The sequence below is a fragment of the Platichthys flesus genome, chromosome 20 (assembly GCF_949316205.1).
Source record: "Platichthys flesus chromosome 20, fPlaFle2.1, whole genome shotgun sequence".
NCBI lineage: Eukaryota > Metazoa > Chordata > Actinopteri > Pleuronectiformes > Pleuronectidae > Platichthys > Platichthys flesus.
Window position 1 is genome coordinate 13,786,374 of NC_084964.1, and position 22,685 is coordinate 13,809,058.

The 22,685-nt window shown below is 45.1% G+C and overlaps 1 protein-coding gene across 2 annotated transcripts in view; it reads left to right on the plus strand.

The window, feature by feature from the left end:
- Nucleotides 1–941: 941 nt before the first annotated feature.
- Nucleotides 942–22,685, plus strand: part of pald1a (phosphatase domain containing paladin 1a) — a 40,612-nt gene continuing 18,868 nt past the window's right edge. Inside the window, exons 1-18 of one of the 2 annotated variants that reach the window (XM_062413636.1) lie at nucleotides 942–1,315; nucleotides 6,510–6,707; nucleotides 6,909–7,011; nucleotides 8,353–8,532; nucleotides 8,978–9,142; nucleotides 9,241–9,401; nucleotides 9,976–10,051; nucleotides 10,971–11,125; nucleotides 11,298–11,394; nucleotides 11,572–11,676; nucleotides 11,971–12,066; nucleotides 12,162–12,296; nucleotides 12,543–12,659; nucleotides 13,004–13,183; nucleotides 13,339–13,536; nucleotides 14,014–14,154; nucleotides 14,282–14,353; nucleotides 16,644–16,784. In XM_062413636.1, the coding sequence (XP_062269620.1) occupies nucleotides 6,523–6,707; nucleotides 6,909–7,011; nucleotides 8,353–8,532; nucleotides 8,978–9,142; nucleotides 9,241–9,401; nucleotides 9,976–10,051; nucleotides 10,971–11,125; nucleotides 11,298–11,394; nucleotides 11,572–11,676; nucleotides 11,971–12,066; nucleotides 12,162–12,296; nucleotides 12,543–12,659; nucleotides 13,004–13,183; nucleotides 13,339–13,536; nucleotides 14,014–14,154; nucleotides 14,282–14,353; nucleotides 16,644–16,784 (2,307 nt within the window). In that variant the 5' untranslated portion in view covers nucleotides 942–1,315; nucleotides 6,510–6,522. Of the gene's footprint in view, nucleotides 1,316–4,738; nucleotides 4,801–6,509; nucleotides 6,708–6,908; nucleotides 7,012–8,352; nucleotides 8,533–8,977; nucleotides 9,143–9,240; nucleotides 9,402–9,975; nucleotides 10,052–10,970; nucleotides 11,126–11,297; nucleotides 11,395–11,571; nucleotides 11,677–11,970; nucleotides 12,067–12,161; nucleotides 12,297–12,542; nucleotides 12,660–13,003; nucleotides 13,184–13,338; nucleotides 13,537–14,013; nucleotides 14,155–14,281; nucleotides 14,354–16,643; nucleotides 16,785–22,685 lie in introns of those variants that run through there. The other variant, XM_062413635.1, reaches the window with a different exon arrangement.

The window sequence follows — 22,685 nt, forward strand, 5'->3', positions numbered from 1 at the left end:
ACGCCCCTGATTGCTTGATTCACTTTCTGAGGTTTTGTGGTACATGGGAGGGTTCTGCTTCGCGCTCTTGGTGTTGCAAGAAGAGGGTTAGACTTTCGTTGCTGCAGGAAGGAAGGAACAGGTGTGGCAGCAGTCGATTTTTACCTCATATCTCCAAACCACTCACCACTTTTCTAAATACGCCTAATTTGGGGCATTATCTTGTGAAAGACTGTTGATTGCACATAGCTTTGGAAGAAAATATTCTCACAGGCAGCCATGGGGAGGGTAGTTGGCTGCCATGGTAGATGATGTCAGGTTTGCAAAATTTGTGATTTGTGCAAGGTTGGGTCTGCAGAAGTATAATATTACTGGACGCTCTGCTCTCCTCACTTTGTTCTCACCCTGAACAGCCCACAGGATGAAATGGGACACTGGATGCATGATAAGTTGCTCTGACCTCACAGCACACAGCCCCTCTGCAGCTGAACCTCAGGCTTAAACCTGAGTATTTGCCCAGCTGTAAGCCTGTTTGCCTCCAACATGGCATGTGTTAACCGCTAATGAATGGAGTAATTAGAGCATCGTAGTGAATTAGGCTTACGTGATGTCATCTGTGTGCAGTTGTTAGCGATTGTCAGCCCCTTGGCAGGTCTACTTTACATCAGGGCTAGCGGCTGAGGGCTAACTGTAATAAGTTCAGTAAAGTGCAGGTTTAATTTGTGTGTCAGGGACACTTGTTTCAAAGGGCTGCCATGTGTGGGAGGCGGTGTGTTGCCAGGAGGCTCTGATAGCGATTGGACAGTGAAGTGGAGGATGAGCAAGCCTCCGCGGGTCCGCCTCCACATCCTCTTTACTCATACACGTGCACGCTTACACATGCACACACAAACACACAAACCTTAGTATACACGAGCAGCCCTGCTTTCAAAAAAGTTAAACAAAAAAAACAAGGGAGCATGCTGTCACACATCTAAACCTCAGACAGAGAGCTGTGTCACCCCCCCTCCACTCCCCTCCCACCCTTGCCTTCTCCCGCTTAGTGCCTGTCTGGGATCTGTCTTCACTGAAGGACGTGTTCATTGACTCGCGTTATTAGGACGCGTTATGATGCGAGACCGCCGCCTGCCGTAGTGCGATCAGCGCCCAGAGAGCGACAGATCAGATGCCAGCGAGGATGTCCGACTGAGACCAGTGCCGCTGCCTTGCTGGAGAGCTGTCATTTTGGTTTATTTTTAACCCCCCTATTCTCTCTCCTCTTTTTTTTTTTCCCTCATTGCGCTCCCTCAGAAACTCAAGCACCTCTCGGATGGTGGACTGGACAGCTGAATGCCAGGTACAATTTTGATTCTTCTATATTCTCTGTTTTACGACGTGCCTCCCGCTGCAGGCTTGTGGTCGTTAGAAAGGTCATCGGCATGTCTCGGAAGGATCCAAAAGGAAATGGCACACCATGTTTATGATTAAATCTGAGACTTCAGATTGAAATGACTGAGCTGTGCAGCCTTTTTAAACTAGTTCATCTATTACGGGACAAAAAGCCACTTTTTATCTTTAGAGTTCATCATTTGGCTTAAATATTCTGCTACAACGCCAGCCATGTTTGATCGTCTCATAACTACATTCTTCTTGGCATGTGATGAAGTTTATCAGCTCTCATTCCTTTGTACCAAACGGCCAGCGCCTGCTTGACAGGAGCCCCGCGTCCCAAGCCAACTCAGTAGAGGAAGCTGCTCACTCAGGGTTTGTTTGCACACACACCAGCTTACAAATTTCAAATCCGAGTGTGCAGGCGAAAGGAAACAGGTTATCAAATCAGTGTAGAAATCTGCCGCAGCCGAGGTTTCTCTCTCCAAGGAATGAGAGTTTAGGGAAATAAAAAAAAAAAAAAAAATGCTGTCAGTCGTCTCCAGGGTGCTTCTGACAAAATAGTGTGGTCAGACGCTGGGGTTCAGAAAAAGGAAAGCCACGTTATTGCAGCCTGGAAATCATAGGGGGATAAAATTGCCATCTTGAAACGAAATAAATTACAGGCAGCGTTTTAAAAATAGATCGCACACCATTTTTAGCAGCTCACTGTCAAACTGTGATGAAAGCAAGAATGTAGGAGGCTAAAAGTTATTCCTGTGATTTGTGTCATATTCACACTGTGGCAAAGTTTGTGTTTGTCCCAGTAGATTTGAAAATTCGTGTTGGGCACTTTAATCTGGACTAGCTGTGTGCCAGGGCAGAACCTATTCTGGGTAGTTTGATCAGATTTGGAAATGCATTCCTTGAACAATGCATCGCATGGCTTCCTTTTTCACCACAGTCTCTTTCTGAACCAACTATTGGGTGATTTGTTTTGGACAAAAACAAACATCGGAGCCGTACGTTTACACAATCTCACAATAAGGTTTTTTGGAACAGTTGAAGGAAAAGGCCGACCGATTTTACACAAAGGAAGCGCTGAGCTAATTTCCGCACAATGCTGATATTTAGCTCAGGATCTTGCAGTGTCCTGTGGAACCATACGTGTATGCAACCCTGAACCTCATTGGTGAAATATGTGTACAGCTGCAGGGAGGAAGTTACAGAGCGTATTACTAAGCATTTCCTGTCAAGGTGTGCATACTCTTCCTCTGCCTGGGGGGTGTGTGACCGGGTGGCATTGAAGGGCTTTGCTGGTCTAGTATCCTGTGATGAGTGAGAAACTGTGGGTCATTGTGTCAAGACCAAAATAATCCGGATGCTTATTTGGACTTAAATTGTGTTAGACAAATCCTGAGGATTCTTTGCAGCATTCTTGCGTGATTTGTTGTCAGATTTCTAAAGCTACACACACAGTCATTTTATGTGGTTTTTCGCAGTCAGCAGGCTTTCGGGCTTAACATTGCAAGATCTAAGGAGTGGCCTCTGTGGAGACCAAAGTGCCCCTGTATCCAGTTTTGCCAGGAAAGAAAATTGCATTCATTTTGAGCTTTCTTGCTAGTCCGCGTTATAAGATCCTCTCAGCGCTACAACGTGATACCCACCTCTTGAACCCCTGCATCTCTCGTGAATGAAGAGCGCTCTGCATCCTTCCTCGGGGCCACCAGCAGATGCATCCTGCAGCTGCATGCTTCTTCCTGTCTGCACTCGGGCCCTTTTGTCTGAAGACGTTCCTACACTGCAAAGTTGGGACACCGGCTGAATTTAAATGGGGCAGCACTGAATGGAGCAAAGCTGGTAGGCTGGCAGGAGGTTCCAGTTTCCATGGTTTTAATTTGTCGAACTGTTCCATCCGTGGATTTAAATATTAGTGGCCACTGGTTAACTTTGACCAGCGGTTCACGGTGTCATAGACACGATTTCCTCACTGCTGCATCATGTTGTCGTAAGTTTGTCTTGTCGTTTCATTGGCCCCTCGTGCAGGGCGACGCTAGTCTTGAGTAACGTGAGGGATAAACAGCCTCTCTGATGAGTTGTCGTGATTGGCTCTCCAGGAGGATGTTTATGACTGAGGGCTATTTCTACTCAGGCCTCCGCCCCGGCTGCCCACGCGCTGAGCGGGGCCTGCCCATGCTGAATGCCGCGTGGCTGACCAGCTGGGCGTGCATGTAGCAGGTACTTCTTGGTGTATGGTCTCACAGCTGATGTCACAGGCTATAGGGTAGACACAGTAGGGTTTGTGATGTATGCCTTTCAGTGAGCAAGCAGGACTATTTACGACCTCAGTCAAACTGAAGTTTCTGTAAGGGAGAGTCAGTTCGCCTCATCTAACCCTCAATCGTTTCATAGAAGAACTACTTTACATATAAGTTTGGCGTGTGGACCACTGGGAGAATCTGTCATCAGTGTTTTATAACCTTCAACTGAACCACATAGGAACACGCATATTATCATGCATGACTGTGGTGGTGGGTGAAGGGAACCTACTGATTAAATGTTCTTAAAGTGACAGGGAACGAACATAGTTTGCTAGGAAGTCAAGGAAACACAGTACACATCTATCTTTTTTTAAATATTGCGATGCTTTGTTTCAATGCAATGAATTAACAGGCTCAAATAAAAGTAGCAAACTTATTTACTGTGAGACAATCGATTACTTTCATTTAAGTGTTTGTGTTCCACTATATTGTGGAAGGCATGTACAAAACAATTCATCCCGCAGTTAGAGCGGAAGAAGTGAAATTTATGGTGTAACCAGCCATTGACATGCTTTGCCCTAACTTTTGGGGAGCACACTGGTACATTTTTCGTTTCAACAAAATCAAAATGAATTTTAAGAGCACCCTCTGCTGGACCGCACGGCAAACTTCTTTAAATGCTTTGATGGACTTCTAGATTTCAATCAGGTCGTTAAAAGTTCCAATACTTAAGTTTGTCCCACATTCAAACTGCAGTTCAAATTTCACATAAAAAAAAACAGTGACATCCTGACCGTACAGTATTACAGTCAACTGTGTGGTCTTTGTGCACAGCCTGTCCTCGTGAAAGAGAGCTGAACTTTTGCCATCTGGCTGCCAGATGTATCACTACTTCCCCTGGTCCCCTCAGTGGAGACTCGAGTCTGCCGCATGAATCGACTCCCCAACATCAGACAGGAGATAAGACGGGGGACGTGGAGGACGTGGCCTGAGAGCTCTCGGAAGAAGTCTTTGCCCAACTGTGCCAAGCGGCCGAGCGCTTTGAGCTCCCACGAGGGGTGTTTCCCACTGAGCGGGGGTGGGCACGGGGATTCAGAAAGGGAAGATTTCTCTTTGGATTGGATGCCAAGTTCTCACACTCTTTCTGGACCATGGCGGACAACAAGCAGCGGAGAAAAGGGTCTGCGAGCTCAGATCGCTCCACATTGCACACGTAAGATGTCCGAGTTTGGTGGATTGTTGCTGGCGTGTAGGTTTTTGTTGTTTTTCTTGTGGTAGTCACAGAAAGGATGGCAACGGAGATGCTTTTGGTATGTGGTTAGGACTCAAATAGATCTGGGCGGCTGGGGCACAGTGTTCTTGAAAACTTAGTTTCCTTTTATGGAAGTTTTATTACTGGGTAGAGACTAAACTTCTTTTTTACTCTCGGTTCTTTTTTCTCTGCATTTACGTGATTATATGATTTGTAACAAGCTGTAAAAGCATGTTTTTTAGAAATCTTTCAAAATCTCTGTCAGCAGAAAGATTAAAAAGAAACTGGATATCTTGTTGTCTGACCCTGGAGAAGAGAATCAATACAATGTTGACCTGCCCACTCAGCGCCAGGCGCAACAAAGACGAGAGTAGTGGTGACTCATCCGTCTCCTCCACACCGGGCCTCTCTGCTCAATCACAGTGCGGTCGGTTCAAAGCTGCAGATCACACAGAGGGGCTGTGAGCTCAGACGTGTCGCTCTGCTGTGTCACATGAAGTAGATATTGATGCGGGATTGATTCTGTGCTCTTGGACAACACTTTGCATCTTGAGTGTGACAGTGTGTGCAGCTATGATTTTGTGTAGGGTGACATACTGTGCTTTATTAGGGAAGGGTGTCTTTTTACGTGATTGTGCCCCTCAGACGCTTTGGGTTCCTGATCAGCCGCATGTTGTGAGTGATGTCGAGGAGCAGTGTTGTTCCTGAGCTTGTCGGAAGACGGGCTTGTTTATCTGCAGAGCTCCCTGCGAGGCTCCTTGTTTATTCAAAGGGGAGGAGGGTTGCTCCAGACATGCGGCTGGCTCGCGTGGGGGTCTGAGTGCTCCGTATCAAGTTGTAGGATTTGAATATAAATACTGTCACACAATCTGCATCAAAAATTTTCTTTTTGATATTTGTTTCCAGTACATTATAAAAAACCTTTAGTAGAGGTACAGAGAGCATTCATTTCCTTTGTTTTGTTTTTACACGTAGTTGACCTTAAACCACAGTGTTAAGCCACTTTCAGACGCAAAATCTGGAAAATATCTCCAGGATTTGTTTCCGAGACCGTAGCAGTAGATTGTCCAACACGTTCAAAACAACAGGGAAACCTCTGGAGCATCCAGGCAAGGGGTGGTGTCTGGGTAGAGCGTTCAGGATGCAGGACATGATGTATATATTCTGCTGCAGAATCCACATGTTTTTGTTTACACATAACATTTGCGTTGTAACATGCAGCCCGTCTGGATCATGCAGGTCTGAAAAAAGCTTTTCACATGATAGAAATGTTTACCTTACGACGGGTTGACATCAAAGGTGAGAGGATTGAAACTATCCTCTGGGGACCATGACTGTTTCTGGGAAGTTGATACTGTAGTTCTTCAATAACAACCAAGAAAACCAAAGAAATAGTCAGAGTCGATCATAATGTTTCACCATCTAGATTCAATCATTCGAAAATCCCTACTGAGATACTTCAGTTGTAACCAAAAGTCTGACAATCCTAATACACACAAATATAAATATCAGTATGTTTTTTTTTATCCAGTGAGGAAGTGGGGTTCACTTTGTTGTGTTGTCCCTCCACAAATATTCTGTGTGTGTTGCGGCCGTGTGCCGGCCTTTCTGCATGTGTGTGCGAGTGTGTTTGCTTCCTGTTTCTGAGTCCGCCGCGATGTCATTCGCAGCTGCTTGTGGAGCATGGGTACAACTGCCAGTGCCGCACCGCAGCCAGTGTCCGCAGCCTCGCCACTGGAGAGTGTCCACAGCAACGGGATGGCCGACAGCAGGCAGTCTCTTACCATGAGCCCCTTTCAGACAGTCAACATCCACAACAACAAGGCCAAGTCCATTATCACCAACAAAGTCGCACCTGTCGTCATCACGTAAGTCCCTCCTCGAATCCGCGTTCTCACAATTGGGTGTTAATCTCCTTTGATCACTGCGGTGACCTCCCCCCAGCCTCCGCTCCGTGTGTTTGCCCCTGTTATCATCTCATTTGTCAATCCGGGCCAGGCAAATACTGGCTGATAATTGAATTGACCTCTTTTCACCTCCCAGACCTGCTGTGTTGTTCTCTTTTACAGGTATAATTGCAGACAGGAGTTCCAGATTCACGATGAAATCCTCAAGACCAACTACAAAGTCGGGCGGATATCAGAAACCATGCCCGAGCACTACCTGGTGCAGGTAGGAACAACCCTGCCAAGAGAAGCACTGTCGTGAAAAAGAAGTGGAATGGTCTCACCTGTCTTTTATATCGGCCCCTTTTCACGTTCCCGTGTCAAAATTGCAGAACGGTGCAGGAACATTGTCATGCGTCGCTTTATGATGTGGCGCAGACGCTGAAACGGGACTCGTTGTCACCCTCCTATCGGGGCTTTGAAGTGCTCTGCCCCCTCGTCTGCTGTGGCTGGTCCAGCAGGCAGTGTTAACACACAGCTTCTGTTTACATGTGTGGACGGGGCCGTTGTTTCACCACCAGTCAGGCTGCATTCACACCTTTTCAGTTTTAAAACACATCGCTGTTGCTATGTTTACGTCTGCAGTCTAAGCTTAAAAGCCCCAAAAATCAAAGAAGCTTTGAAACGCTGTGGTTTAGTTTGAAAACACCGGAGCTGTGTTGTAGTGTGGACGGGGCAAAACTGGAATGTCCCTACTTACCCACCGTGAGGCCGAAAACATGTAAAACGGTCACTTTACGTAACAGCTCCAACCGTGTCGTTGATCCGAGAAGTGAAATCATTCGTCTTTCTTTTCACCGCTGTGTTTCTCCTTCATATATTCTGTAACCAAGCAACCAATTGCAGCGAAAAACCATCTTCTTCCCAATCATGTGTTTTCAAGTGTGGGAGCGTGGACGGAGATTATTATTCATCTAGAGCTAAAGCGCGTCCACATTGAGGCAGATGAATTTGAAGACACATCTAGTCCCTTCTGTTTTGGCCTTCCGTCCTCCCTCTCCTGAAAACTAAAATGATTTATCTACCACATGTTTTGAATGTGAATCTGCTTATTGAAACAGAACTCAAGAATTCTAAGTGTGTTTTTGTTTAACCAACATGGAGCCAGTTGTTGGAACTATACCCTTGTCACTAATGTTCACCCCTTAATAAGCACAATCAAGCCGTTACCACTACAATAGAAATTGTCTAAATCTGCTCCACTGACACACAATTCAGCGGATCCTGGGCAGATGGAGGTGACAGAGCAGAGATTAAATCTGTTGAGTCAACAGAGTAACCAGACTGTATCCGCGTTGTTGTTTGTCGACAGAAAGAGGACAAAGAAGAGATTTAGACTTTTTGTAATTGAGTTTGGGGAGAAAATAATTAAAGAAATTATTTAAATTCAGATACAAAACTTAAATCAAATCAACATGTGAAAATGAGTTCATTTCACACCCACCTTTCTGTTGAGATATTTGCTCTGGAGAGTTTAAAAATGCTAAAGAATGCTCGAGGGGATTTTGGAGGATTCGTTGGGACAGGGTCATGCTCTGAAAATGAATTAAGGGTCTTTGCCTTCCAGGGGGAGTACTTCATGGTCCAGGACGTGTACAGCAAGGCTGATGTCCTGAACACCACGGGCAGCTATGGGGCGCCCAACTTCCGCCAAGTCAAGGGATCCTACCCTCTGTACGGGATGGGTCAGCCGAGCCTGAACGGCTTCAAACAGGTCCTCCAGAGGCTCCAGGTGGAAGGACACAAGGTCACTATGAGTTTCTTTTTATGCACACAAGTATCCAAGAAACTCCACTAAAGCTGGGATGAATGGTTGATAGGTTAACTGGTAGATCGCTCTGCCTGGGCTCTCTCTAGCCGTGTTGTCAGTAAATATTTGAGGAGTCAAGTGCTCAGCGGAGGCTGCGGCTGAATTGTATAACTGAGCAAACAGAAAGTTGTGGTCCTGTGTGCCAGTGGAAAAGTAGTCTCTCGTCTTTGCTTACAGCAGCGAGAAACTGACCGTAATTGAAATTAAATTGACAAAATTATACGTGAGGCCTCTTGAAAACTCCTTACTCATGTGCTGCATGTCATATGACAAAAGATTGTTTCCAGTCGCTCTTGGCAGCGGTGCGGCCGGACGAAAGGCAGCGAGCGTTAGCTCTTAAACTGATCATTTGATGCATATCTTGCTGTGCTTTTGCAAACAGGAGGTTATATTCTTCTGTGTACGAGAGGAGCCGGTGGTTTTCCTGCACAAGGATGACGACTTTGTGCCGTACACCCCCAGGAGGAAGGAAAACCTACATGAGAACCTACACGGCCTGAAAAAGGAGGTGCTGGTGGAGAGCCTGGAGCTCACCGTCAGGAAGGAGGTGACGAAGGCGCACTCAGTCACCATCTGCCCATGTTTTTGTTTGGTACCACACAAATGAATGTAGCCGTATTTACACACTTCCCACTTCCCCCGCAGCTCCACGACTTCGCCATGCTCAACGAAAACATCTTCTCCGTCTACAATGACATAGAGTTCTTCAAAGACGAGCCCCAGAAGATCTCCATCACGTGTGAGGAGGACATCCATGTGACAGAGGAGGTCTACAAGAGGCCCATGTTCACCATGCCGGCCTACAGGTTGTTTGCGTTGCCCCTTTATTACCTCCTCGCCTCTCATGTCAGCTCAGACAGAACCATGGCTCAATGCTTCAGAATATGCAGGGCGGGTTATAAATAGTGCAGTGAGGGGTGTTTAAAAACTAAAGCTGGCAGCATCCTGTTTGCAATCAGATCAGCAAACGGCTTTATTGAGACGTCTCAGGATGCTCGCAATGTTTCCAGAGCAGGAGGATAAATTGTTCCCTGAGGAGACTGAAGCCTCATCACAGACACTTCTAAAGTTTTGTAGCAGAATCGAAAGCAGCAGGATGTTTTATTATAGTATGAGAAGTGTAGGTGGTGGATATTTCAAAGGAGCATATATCATGTCATGTCATGATTCGGCTCTTTCCCATCATCCCTTGTTAGTCGCTGGACGAGGTTACTATCGGAGACTTAGGGAAATTAGTAAACAAAGCATGAGGGGGCTCAGCTGTCCGGTCTTATTTTAAGTCAAATGTTTACGTGCAGTGTGTCTTGACCCACATTTAAGACGATATTGACACAACACAGATTCAGCCTCGACCCTCTGTGACAATCTGTTGTCTTGCAGGTATTACAGATTACCTTTACCGACGGAGGGAGCGCCGCTGGAAGAAGACTTTGACGCATTTGTTAACATTCTCAGGGTAAGCTCGCGTAAAAATGTCAATCACAGCGAATGTCCGCCGATTAAATTAACCTTTTTTGGTCGTGCTGTTCTTGATGTGTCGTTAAAAGTTATTAATGGCTGGAATATGGCCCGGGGGTGCATCTGGACTTTCTCACCAGAGAGAAGCTCGTAGAGTTTTTCTTTTTCTTTTACTGCATTTGGCCTCGATTCCGTCCTGCCTGTGCTAACAATATGATTGTGATAAGTGTGATAGCTATGTGAAATAAAAATGGCAGAGAACCTGCAGCTTGTGCTCAACTTCACGTCCTCTCTTTGGTCACCGCTCAGTCTGGTTTCCGTCCTGCCCTTCACTCACACAGGATGTTCTTTTCCCTGTGTTTTGCCCTTTTTTGGAGTGACTTGCAGCAGCCGGTCCAGTTCCCTGTGGTTGGAAAGTAGCTCGCGTTTCCCTTTTTTTTACAACAGTGTTTGGATCACAGCATTTGCTAAGGCCTGTGAGACCCTTTCTCTCTCTCATGCAATATTTATCACATGACATTTTCCTCCTTATTGAAAGATCCAACTCTTCCCAATTCTCTTCAAACTTGCTTTAAAAATCTAATTTCTCATCTCATACTTTCAAAATTGTAAACCCTGTGATCCACTAAACCTGATATCTGTCATGCAAGTAAAGCCCCCGTGTCTAATAAGTAGCTGGTTTTAATAGACTCTGATCGGCAGTGATGGAAACAAAGCACCGGAGACAGCGAGGTGAGCGAGCGCCTCAGTTTATAGAGCGATGGTGACGTCTTACATGATGCACCGGGGGAAAACAACTGAAAGTCAAGCTCCTCTACTGGCAATACCTGCTGAGTTTGGTGTAAATGTCAATTTCCTCATTTACTCACTGCTGAGCACGACTGACTCTCTCCTCCACATGTGCTCCTGTTTTCCAGGAGAGTCCCAGCTTGTCCCTGGGCCACGATGCATCCCGGCCGCTGCCGACGCTGCTCTTCAGCTGCCAGGTGGGCGTCGGCCGCACCAACCTTGCCATGATCCTGGGCACCCTGGTCATGAATCGCCTGAGGGGGGATTCACAGCCGCCGTCTCAGTAAGAACTCTGCTTCTGACGCATCTGGAAAACTGGGAGAATGACCTCATCACAAATGTTATAATAGTCTCGTGGTGGAGATTCGAAAATCCTGTTTCTTTGTGAAATCATGTTCTTTTTCTTCTGGAGGTCGGTTGAGATTGGAGTTGACCATGTTTGGTTTGTGTTGCAGGGTTGAGGAGGCAGCAGCTTCAGAGCCTAAACCACTTTTCCAGGTCATCCAGTCTCTGATCAACAAGCTGCCGAATGGACAGCAGGTCATGGAAGAGGTAAAGCAGATTACTGACACTATCATAACATCTTTTCAAATATGTTATGATAGTGTCAATATGTTGTTTATGTTTAGGACAAATAGGTTATTATTATTATTTGCACGATTATTTAAGTATTTTTATACATACGTTCTTACAAAGGTCAAATTACAATGTATTGATTGGATCCGACAGGTTGACCAGGCTATCGCCCTGTGTTCAGAAATGCACAACATAAAAGAAGCGATACATGAGAACAAGAGAAAGCTGGAAGGGATCGGAGAAGATTATCAAATACAGGTAAGTGTGGTGATTATGTGCTGCTGGCTTGCGATTTCCAAAGTCTTCTTCTGCTCAGTTAATGCTCTGCTAAATAAAGTAAGAGTGAGACTAAGTGTAATGATGCGTAAAACGTCCTTTTCAAAGTGGGCTCTCAATCTGAGGGAGCACTTAATTACCAGAGTTGAATTTTTGACAGGGCGATCTCAATGGGATCTTTAATGCAGATTGAGTTGAGCTGCTTCACTGGAGAAATAAAGGAAAACAATGGGTTGTTACCATGGGCAGACAATGAAACTTATATTCTTTTCTTAGGGAAGCAGCACCAAAGACTACTTTCTCAACCGCACCATGCAGAGTTTGGAGCGCTACTTCTACTTGATTGTGTTTAACGCGTACCTTCACGAACAGGTGACGTGTGAATATCTTTACTGATGCAAATTCCTATTTACCGGAGATTGGAAGACATGAAATAAACGTTTTATTTGTGCTGTTGCATTTTGCAGTATCCTCTTGCCTTTGTGTCCAACTTCAGCCAGTGGATGTGCTGCCATGCGTGGCTGTACAGACTGCTGGCCCGTATGGACCTGTCGGAGCTGTCGGCACCGGCTGAGCTGGTCACCAGGGGAGCCCGCGTCCTGGTGAGGAAAATGATTCTGTATATTATATCTGTGTCTGTAATTAGAAACCAAAACCATGTCATGCAGGATATGGATTTAATTTATGTAAACAAATGCTACTGCTGATGTGTCTCTTGCCGATAAAGCTTGCTACACAATGTGCATGTGCATTCTCTAAGATCAGTCATCATCTTCTCACACATTCACGTAATCCTCCAAACCTTCAGTGTCTCATATATGCTATGTGTGTGATATGCGTGTGCACAGGTTGCTGATGAGTACTTGGCTCCTGACGTGCTCAGCACGGTGAAGGAGATGAAGGCGGTCAACTTCAGACGAGTGCCCAAGATGCCTGTTTATGGAGTCGCTCAGCCGACGTCAGAGGTGCAGCATTGCATTAATACCAAATACCAAATGTTCCCTTAATCGTATGAAACCCAAACATAATCTTGAATGATTTGGAGGATTTTTCCATATCGAGAGGTTTCATTTCTTATAAATAATCAGAAAGAGAACAAATATTAAATAAAATTAGTAAAAGAAAGAATTTGCACATGTCCAACATCACAGAAAATGTTATCTCTAAATTTGTAATCACCACCAGAATGCTTCCATCCCTGCTTGCATTAATATTTGTGACAGTACAAAAACACTTGCACGCCAACTTGTGGCTGCCGGTGCAGGACTTCACCTCCCCGTCCTCTTATCGTAAAACTTGCTGTGCTCAGGCCACCGCAGCCGTTTTGGCCCATCTGACGGATGAGAAGAGGAAGCACAGCCACGTGCTGTGGGTGAACCTGCAGGAGGAGCTGGTGTTGGAAGGAAACGGTCAGACTTTCACACCCAGGGAGCCCTCGTGCCTGGACCAGCACATTCCTATCCCATCATCTGACCCACAGCTAATAGAGGTAGAGTGGAAATGATTCTCTTTAGATGTTTTCAGAGCGCTTACAATCAGATTAATGATCGAGAGTGCCTGGGAAAGTCACTGGTTTTTACACTAGATTTGCCCTAGCTTCAAACAGCTGACGTGAGAGTGCTCTTGTCCCCTCGTGGCCCGTAGAAACTGGAGACGTCTCTGAAGGAGGCGGTCCTGCGAGCTCAGAAGTGGCTGGAGGTGACGCTGGAGCAGGACAAACAGATGAAGATGTTTAAAAGCTGCATGACGGTCCAGGAGATCTTCCACCAGCAAAAGAGCTCCCACCAGGGCCTCGTCTACAAACGCATCCCTCTGCCGGAGTGCAGCGCGCCCAGGGAGGAGGTAATGACATGAGCGGGTGCATGAACAAACCTTTATACTCACAAACATACAAGCGTGCCGAAGTAGTGTCTCAGTTCCCTGGTAACGTGGAGTGTAAGAGAGACATTAATATAAACCTTGTGCTCCCTCTGGTGGTTAAGACTGTTACTGTCATTTTCTCAACCATTCCAGTTGTCATTTATATATTTTTTTTATTGTCATTCATTAATATTGCAGATTTCTATTAGAATCTTTCACTGAATCGGTGGGAATTCATGTAAAATTAAGGGGGATGCAGTGAAATCAATCTAATGTTATATTTTGACTTCATGCAACATGTGTAAAGAAGAATATGATTAAACACGACATTGACATGTTGTATCATCGGTTGATTTCATTATGAAACACATACATGTAGGTCAAATTAAGACGTGTCGTTGTGCAGTCTGTGTGTTTGTTTTTGTGTTTGATTTCCAATGCGTGTGCTCTTGGTCTCAGGATTTCGATAGGCTGCTGGATGCCATGAAGAGTTCCTTGGCCGAAGACTCCCGCTCAGCCTTCGTTTTTAACTGCTCCAACGGCAAAGGCAGGACCACAACCGCCATGGTCATCTCTGTTCTGACTCTCTGGCATTTTAATGTAAGATGCTTCCTTCTGCATTTTCATTCAAGCGCCTGTCATTGTGTATTGATACAGTTTCACCTGAAATCACAATGAGGCTTTTATCATCTAAAATAACCTTCAAACTTGTGGCTTTCTCTTTCAGGGTTTCCCAGAGTTTGCAGAAGACGAGATTGTTAGTGTTCCGGATGCCAAGTACACAAAAGGAGAATTCGAGGTATGTATCCTTGAAGCAATCGAACCTTAACCCTCTCCAGCTTGCAAAGATAAAATATAAACCCATATTCAGAAGAAATGCAATTTACTACCACCGCTGCTGCTAACTGAAAAGTAAAGCAGATTGTTAAGAGCTGCAAAAAAAGTCAGTTAATCAAACTGTAGGTCAAAAGCATATAAATCTGCTATTATATAGATGCTTGAGTCATTATAGTTTGAATTAGTAATTTTGAAGAAAGAAAATACACTTGATACTTAATTTGCCTTTTGGGGTTTTGAATAGATGTTCATAAAAACAAGACATTTGAAGACTGAACATTAGACCTCAAATTATACGTTAATGATATTGAATATAAAAACTATGATTAGTTACTTCTGTCTGTCTGCCTGTAGTTTTCATCTGTGGACTCCTCTTCTGTTGACTAGTTATTGTCTGTGTGAGACGTCACCTGTCAACCCAAACAGCTCCCACTGGTTGTGTAGGAATGTCACCAAGTGCCACTTATTTCTGCACGTGTTCCACCGTAAAGGGTTTTCTGTCTGCAATGTGTGCGCGGTGTCCTGCATTCCGATTTATGTGACAATGCACACAACACGACTGTGTGCTAAAGGATTATGTGTAGTCCTGGTTAGCCTCCTAACCTCTGTCTCTGCACCTGTGATCAAAAGCGTGGACACGACCAAACCAGAGACCAAAGCTTTTCTCCTCTGCTCGGAAAAGCTGCTGTGAATTTACGCCGCTGGTGGGGGTTGTTCCTTTCTTGATTCCGAGTTGTGACATTGAATCAGTGGTTGGAACCTGCTGGCTGTGTCCGCCGCACTGTAAACACGGACAGACAGAAAGAGGCACACATGACCACATGCCACTCACAGCGGCGCAGCCACCGCAGTTTCTGGGAAACAAAAAGTGGTCGCCAGGGAAACCTTGTGCGGCACCAGTTCCTTTCGAGGAAATGTTTTGTTGCTTCTCCCGTTGCCTTATCTGCGAGAAAAAGGTGCCACAGCCTCCCTCTGTGCGACTGTGGTGTTACATAATCCTCCCTCCCGGTGTGACACAGACGGAGGAAGCTTCTTCTGATGAAGTGCAGCTATATAACGCCCCGCCTGGAAATATATAGAAAGAGCATAAGGGAATGACATGCACAAACACATAAATGACGTTATCTTTTTGCATGTTTTTGTAAAAAATGCATAAAGGGCCTAGTTTATATCAGTGAATTTGGTGTAAACAAACCATTTTGAGAAAGAAGGCATGAAATACTTGTAGCGTACATTTAGTTGCTCTGTAAAGTTCGTCCCAGTATTACAACGCATGTCAAAAAGTAGCTGAAGACATCATGTCAGGACTGACAGGCAGCGATCTTGTTGTCAGCACAGAACCATAATCAAAATGTTTCATAAAGATGGATGTCTGACGTTTGGCCTGATGGTTTTGATCAGCTCTCATCGGAATACGGCTTCATTGTGATGGTACAGCAGCAAACGTGGTGTGAAGGGGTAGATGCTGCTGTAGCTTTATCTGCAGAGCACATTTCAAGCACAAAGAGAATTCAAATTTATTTTACATAATCCGATAAAACAACAATTCTGGGCAGGAAAGTTGGATTTCTTCTTTACACGCAAACTCAACTGCAAGTCATATTCTATAGAAAGATTGTGGATTATTCACCGACAGGCTCAAGATCTTGTCTTCGAGATCAGAAATAAACTGCAACTGCATCAGCAATCTTCTGTAATTTTTAGTCCACTACATTTCCCCCGTGCATTTTGTTACATGTACACGTTGTTTTTAAATTTAGATCTGATCAATAACGAGAGGTGAATTGGTTCATTGATCCAATCAGAGCGGGCAGTTGATATTAGACCCTGATATTAATATGATATCAGATAATCTGCAGCATTCCACTTTTTCTTTTAACACTTTGAGTCTATTCTTTTACCGAATTAAAATGTTCTAGTTCTTCCTCCATCCTTGCTGTGTTGTGAGACGTGGCCAACCTCCATCCGCTGAAGGGGGCGGTTGTGTGATTGAAAGAGCAGAGCAGCAGCTAAATTAACCTTGTGTTGAGACTTATTTTTTCGAATCATTTTCAAAGAAATGAAGAAGGAAGAGAGGGGGGAATAAAATATGCAATACCTTTAAGCCCTGTCCTAACCCAATGTCATTCATTTGCAAAAGTTTGTACATGAGAGGAAAGTATAATGGGGCTGCACCTGCCCCTCAATCTGCTCTGTCTTGTCACAGCTTTGCAAACATTGCTTGAAACTTTTGGCCTTTCCCTGCCGCCCAGGTCGTGATGCAGCTGGTTCGCCTGCTCCCCGACGGTCACAGGATGAAGAGGGAGGTGGACACGGCCCTGGACTCCATCAGCGAGACCATGACCCCCATGCACTACCATCTGCGAGAGATCATCATCTGCACATACAGACAGGTATGTCTCTGCGTCCCTGTGCTCTTCAACACCCAGTCTCTTGTATAGAGGGAAACAAAATGGAAAACCTAAAAAGGAAGGATGTACTGTAAGTACATGAATTTGAGGGGCTGCTGAAGAGTTTAATTTGCTTATAAACGAGAAACTCACAGTCCTGAAGAATATTCTGAATCTCCCTTCCTCTCCGAATAATTTGTTCTCTCACGTTTAAATCCAACATCAAACCATAAAGGCCACAAACGCTGCTGTCTTATGAATCTTCCAACATCATGCCGGGATCAAATCAGTGCATTATCATGGCCTCGGGTGCAGTTCCTTGCGGACCCCATAGATGGCGACAAAACTTATGTCAATGTCTTCTCCCAGCCACAGCGGACCCTGAACGAGCGGGCCGTTGCTGTGTAGGCAGGAGCTGCAGAGTGTGGAAAAACGCTTGTGGTGCAACATACCTTATCTCTAGAACTCAATGAAATTCCTCTGGGTTTAAATGGAAAAGAACGAAAGAAAAAAAAAAGGTGTGGGGGGGGGGGGGGGCGGCTGTGAGTACTTGTGGGATTTCACGGCTCTGTTAAGGTTTTATTATTTTGTGCTTGTTCCTGGGCCAAGTATTAAGTATCATTTCATATCAGTGGCAGCTGCTTTGTTTGTCACATGGATTGAGGGTTTCAGTGATGAGCTGAGTTTCCCTTCATTAAATGTGCTATAAGGAGGAAATGCAGCTGAAAAAGGGGATGAAAAGCAGCTTCACCTTCATCTTTTGAAAGCTGTTCCTGGTAGTCAGACCTAAAGAGAACAAAAGAAGTTGGTGGTGGCGCTTCCGTCTCTGGACAAGGTCTCTCCTGATGCCGTGGCCTCTGCTGGACCGCGGCTCTGTTTTAGCCATTTGTAATGCAGACTGTAATCATTGTGCCTCTGTGCACCGTCAGCCGTTCTCAGCGTGCTGGAGGCACCCGGTCCTGTCTCCACCGTATCAATGGGCCTCATTGTCCCAGGCACTCTGTCTTTCCCCTATACGCTCCCTCCGTCTGTCACTTTCTGGTGCCAGGCTCGGGGGAAAGACTCGCCACCAGATCCCCGTTCACGTCGCTTCTAATGTAATTTGATTTCCAGTTTTATGCATGTACCTTTATTTTACACACATATTCATGGTTAAATATTGTGAGGTGAAGTGAGGAGACACAGACCTCACCCCGTCCCAGAGTTGAAGAAGATGGGTTTTGGTTCCAAGTTTGTTCCTTTGAGCTCCGCCAAGGAGGTTACGTCTTTATCTGCGTTTGTTTGTTGGTTTGACTGTAATTTAGCAGCATTACACAACGACTGCTGGAGGGACTTCCACACAGCTTGGTGGAAGGATGTGTTTCAGGGTCAGGGAAGAAGCCATAACCTCTCCTTGCTGACTATTAACATTCTTAAACATTACAAGATATTGTGTTTTTTAGACATTTTCCCCTACTTCCCACTGAATAATTAATGGAGCTAAAATCTGACATATTTAGGTAATAATAATATAGTAATATTTAGGTAAATATATGGGGCAGCTTAATTGAAAAAAGGTAGAGTGTTGAACTAAAACATGAAAGAGGCATTGAAAGTTATCCGCATGGTTAGAGCAAGCTCGCGCACATAGATGTAAAGGATGCATGGTTTCAGTATTTTAAAAGGAAAAATTGCAGTTAACGTGTTTGACCTCAAGGGTATACGTTGCATGTTGGTACAAAACAGATTTAAAGGTAACGTTTGTTACTCTACAAGTCACTTGAAGCTGCTGAGATCTGTGATTGCAGCGACAAAAGATGTTTGACACTGAAAGAAAAACACGAGACAGACAGCGATACACATTTTAAACTAATTCCCAAGTTAAGAAAAGATTGCAAGAAATATCACATTATTACTCTGTCTTACACATCCAAGTTTCTTATTTTTGTTCTATTCAATTTTGCTGCCTTGTCAATCTTGACAGCCAAATTTCGCCCACTAGTTAATCTTGACCAAAGTCTTCTTCATCAGCCTACAATTTTTTTGCAAAGCTGATTTTATAAATGCCACAGTGTACTCATACAGCGTTGTCATAACCAGTAGACGTTCTGGCCAAATCTCCAAAGAACAGGACTTGGATTGTAATAAACCACAATGATCTGTTAACCCAGCCATAGCAGACCTCAGGTTGGTACTGAGATTCCCTCTCAGCCTCCCCCCGAACCAGCAGGCCAGGTGATAAACAGTGCCAGATGTTGCTGGAGCCCAGCAGGCAGCAGCGGACGAGAGGTGGGAGAAAAGTGGGGTGAGAAGAGGGGGGAAAAACTTCACCCCCACTCTCTCTCCCTCTCTTGCTCCCTCTCCCTTCTCGTAGCCCCCCCCCCCCCCTCCTCTTCCACAGCGCCCTCCCCCTCTTTGACAGTGGTTGGAAAATGTGTCTTTGATAGAGAAAAAATATATATTTACTCTGGGACCCTAACCGTCCGCCAGCTCTCTGAGGGGCCTCTGAAGGAAGGGAGGTGGGTTTTTTGAAGGGGTGCAGGGGAGGGGGCTCTTCTTCTTCTTCTTCTTTTTGAAGGGCCTGTAAATCCCTGCTGCCGACCAGGCGTGACCCCACGTTGCAGATGCATCTTTCGACTTGGGGCCAGAGTTGGTAGAGAGCCTTCTACCTCGCCACATCCTCCTCTGCACATAGCTGCAGGGGCCTTTCTTTCCATCCGTTCGAGGTAGAAAGTCGACCCAGGCAATCTGTGCACACCGGCGTTTACTTTGATAGTGTCCTTTGTGTGTTTACATGCTGCATTTACGTAACACGTAAATGCGTGTTACGAATTTATTGTAAAGATGTAAAGATTTGGACTCGAGCAAGGAATCTGGTTAGGCAAGATACCGCTCTGTTTGTTTCCCTTTCTTTCATCCACCTACACCCCTCTCATTTCTATTCATTATATCCCATATCCAAAAGCAGTTACATGTCTTTGCCTGTGCCGTATGTCACTTTGATGAGCCTGCCGAGTGTTAACCTCCAGACCACCAGGCTGAGGATTGCACAGCCTCGTTTGATTTATCCTGTGCAGGCTGCTTACCCAGAGACGTCTCACCGCGCGGACAGATAACGTGACTTTTGAAGATCACAGGCTTCCAGCCAGTCCATCAGGACGTGGGTTAAAGCAAAGAGAGCGGAGATGAAGACATCAAATCTCCTCCCGTTGGGCGAGAGCTGGTGGGATTTTTTTCTTCTTTTAATTGATGCTTTTCTTCACCCAGGCGGGGAGAGAACTGAAATGCATGTGGCGAGAGGGGACCATCACGCTGTGTTTGTGCGTGTGTGTGTCCAAAGAAAGGCCCTCATGGTTTGGACGGGGCAGTGGAAAAATATTTTTGGAAAGGGGAGAATGCTGTGAGCAGGTTTTCTTGAGGAAAAGGTAGTAGAGGTCTATAGGGAAGAAGAAGAAGGGGGGTGGAACTAAGTTTGCAGAGGTTGAAGGGACCACAGCAGCACTGGCTGCCCAATTATTCCTTAAAGAAAGAAGAACAAGCAAAATGAGAGACAGTGAGTGAGGGAGGAGACTTTAACAAGGTGAGGTGAGGTGAGTTTAACGAACCCCATTGGAACTACAGTATATTTCAGCTTAGCTTTTAATCGCCATTATTTCCAACGCTCATTTGGCTTAAGGGGTCTTTGTGTTCATCTCAATTAGAACGACCACTTGACATAAGTGGGCTAATTACAAGGTGGGGTCGGTCACAGCCAAAGGAAACATTGGCAGGAGAAGAGAGAGAGAGCCCACCTGAACCAGAGACTGGTCCCTCTTCTTCCTCCCTGGAGTGTGGGTCGACTCCTGAAGAGAGGCTCTTATTTAGATCCAGGAGTGCGGTGTGGGCGGGAGGCGGGGGGGCGGAGGGAAGTGGAAGAGCCAGAGGTTGTTGTTTTTAATCAGAATTTCCACACACCGATGCCAGTAGGAGTGTTTGCTGCGGCCGTCTGTCTGCAAAATGATTTATTTTGACTGGATCCTATCTGAGCAGGTGCAGGTGAGCAGGTGAGACCAGAGAGTTGTGTATGGGTGTGTGTGGGGGGGGGGGGGGGGGGGGGCGCACAGATAAATAAAGCATCCCATGGGACTTTACAGAGGAGGTTTGTGAGCCAGTGGACCTACATGCACACGCAGCTGCTGCTACGAGTCGGTCACCATTCAGGAGCTAATTTATTTTCAGGGAGTTTCCACAGTTGTAAACTTGAAATGATCCTCAGATACGTGCAGCTTAAAGTGCCCACTGATGAGTAATGTGACATTATCCTTGAGTTATTTATGCTAGCCGCGTATATTCCTCATTAATGATTGAATGCGCCTTGTATAGAGTCAAAAAAGAGAAGGATTAGTTGTAGCCAGGCAGCAGTTCCCACAGACAAGAACCTAGACACGAGGTCATCGGTATTTAGATTCTCTATTGAAACCATCCAATGTAGACACACCATAAGCGGCAGGATTCTGAAAGGCTCCAGTAGTACCCCCCTTGTTGTAGGAAACACTTGTTTGACTGGGAGAAATACTACACTACCCACAATCCTCAGGTGTAATAGCGACGTCTCTGATTGGCGGAGCTCACTGTTACGGTGGAAATGTTGACTACGTCTGCGAAAAATCTCATTGGCCATGATCGGATCTTTCAGCCTTACTACACCATGCTGCCATGCAATACGCAACATGAACAACCTTATGAATACATACAAATATCGCATTTATATACTAACAGCAAGGTCAAATTCAAGAGTAAGCGTGCTGGAAGTTGTTGGTAAGGGATCATTCACAATGGTTTACTTTAATGGGACATGTAGTTCCTTAATAATTATTTAGGCAGTCCTATATCCTTTCCTTTTCCATTTTTCAATATTATATTTTAGCTGATCGACCTGGTGCCGGTCTGAAAACTATTTTTAAAAGGATTATATGAAATGTCAGTGGAGAAAATTAATGGGAAAGAGTGGGCAGTCACTGTTCCAGTCTATAGAGCTCATTATAAAACAAATCAGAAAATCAAATACAAAACCACTGTTTATAAACGACACAAAAGTTATTGCACATTTTTTAGAGGTAAGTTAAGTGGTGGTAAAAAGTTTTGCGACAAAGTGCTTGTGACTTTTAAATGATCTCTTTGCTGATTTCCTGCTCTCTGACCGTGAGCCAAACAAACCCCTGTTAGATAATGATCTGTAGTGTTTATTTAAAGCCATATGTACCGCAGGGGCACTGACGCAAGTAAAGTCACTGAATAACACGTCTTCAACCAAGGCTGAGGGGCCAATCAGGGAAATCACTTGAATACTCCACATAATACTCAAACCCCCTGGATTGCAGTCATTGTCCAGATTTTCAAACCTTAGTGACTGAGAAACTTTGTACTTTAAAGCTCCACTTAGCTGCTTTGTTACTTACATCCAGCTGCAGAGTGAGTGATTGGAAATTGAACATGGAAAAAAACCTCAGAACAAAAATCAGATCTGCTTGTTTCTGACCTTTCATTTTTGTGGTTTGAAACTCCGATCCGAGGGTAACACCCAGACTTGTCACTTCTGATTCGATCCAAGGAGTTTGTTGACCCAGATTATTTTCCAGGCATTTCTCTTTTGAGATTTTGGGCCGACTAAAAGGATTTCATTTTTATCCTCATTAAGCTTTTGGAAATTATAGCTCATCCATGTAATTATTGCTGAAAGACATTCAGTGATGGAGTGCAGAGCATTATCAAAATGTGGCTCAGCGGCAATGTAAAGTTGTGTATCATCTGCGTAACTATGGAAACAAACATTGTGTGCTCTGCTGATGTCACTCAGGGGCAGCATGTGCAGCTCCCCTGTGCCAGCCCACAACAGCTGTCAGACACGCAATTTCCAACGCTGACATAGATCTTCCTCCTTTTAAT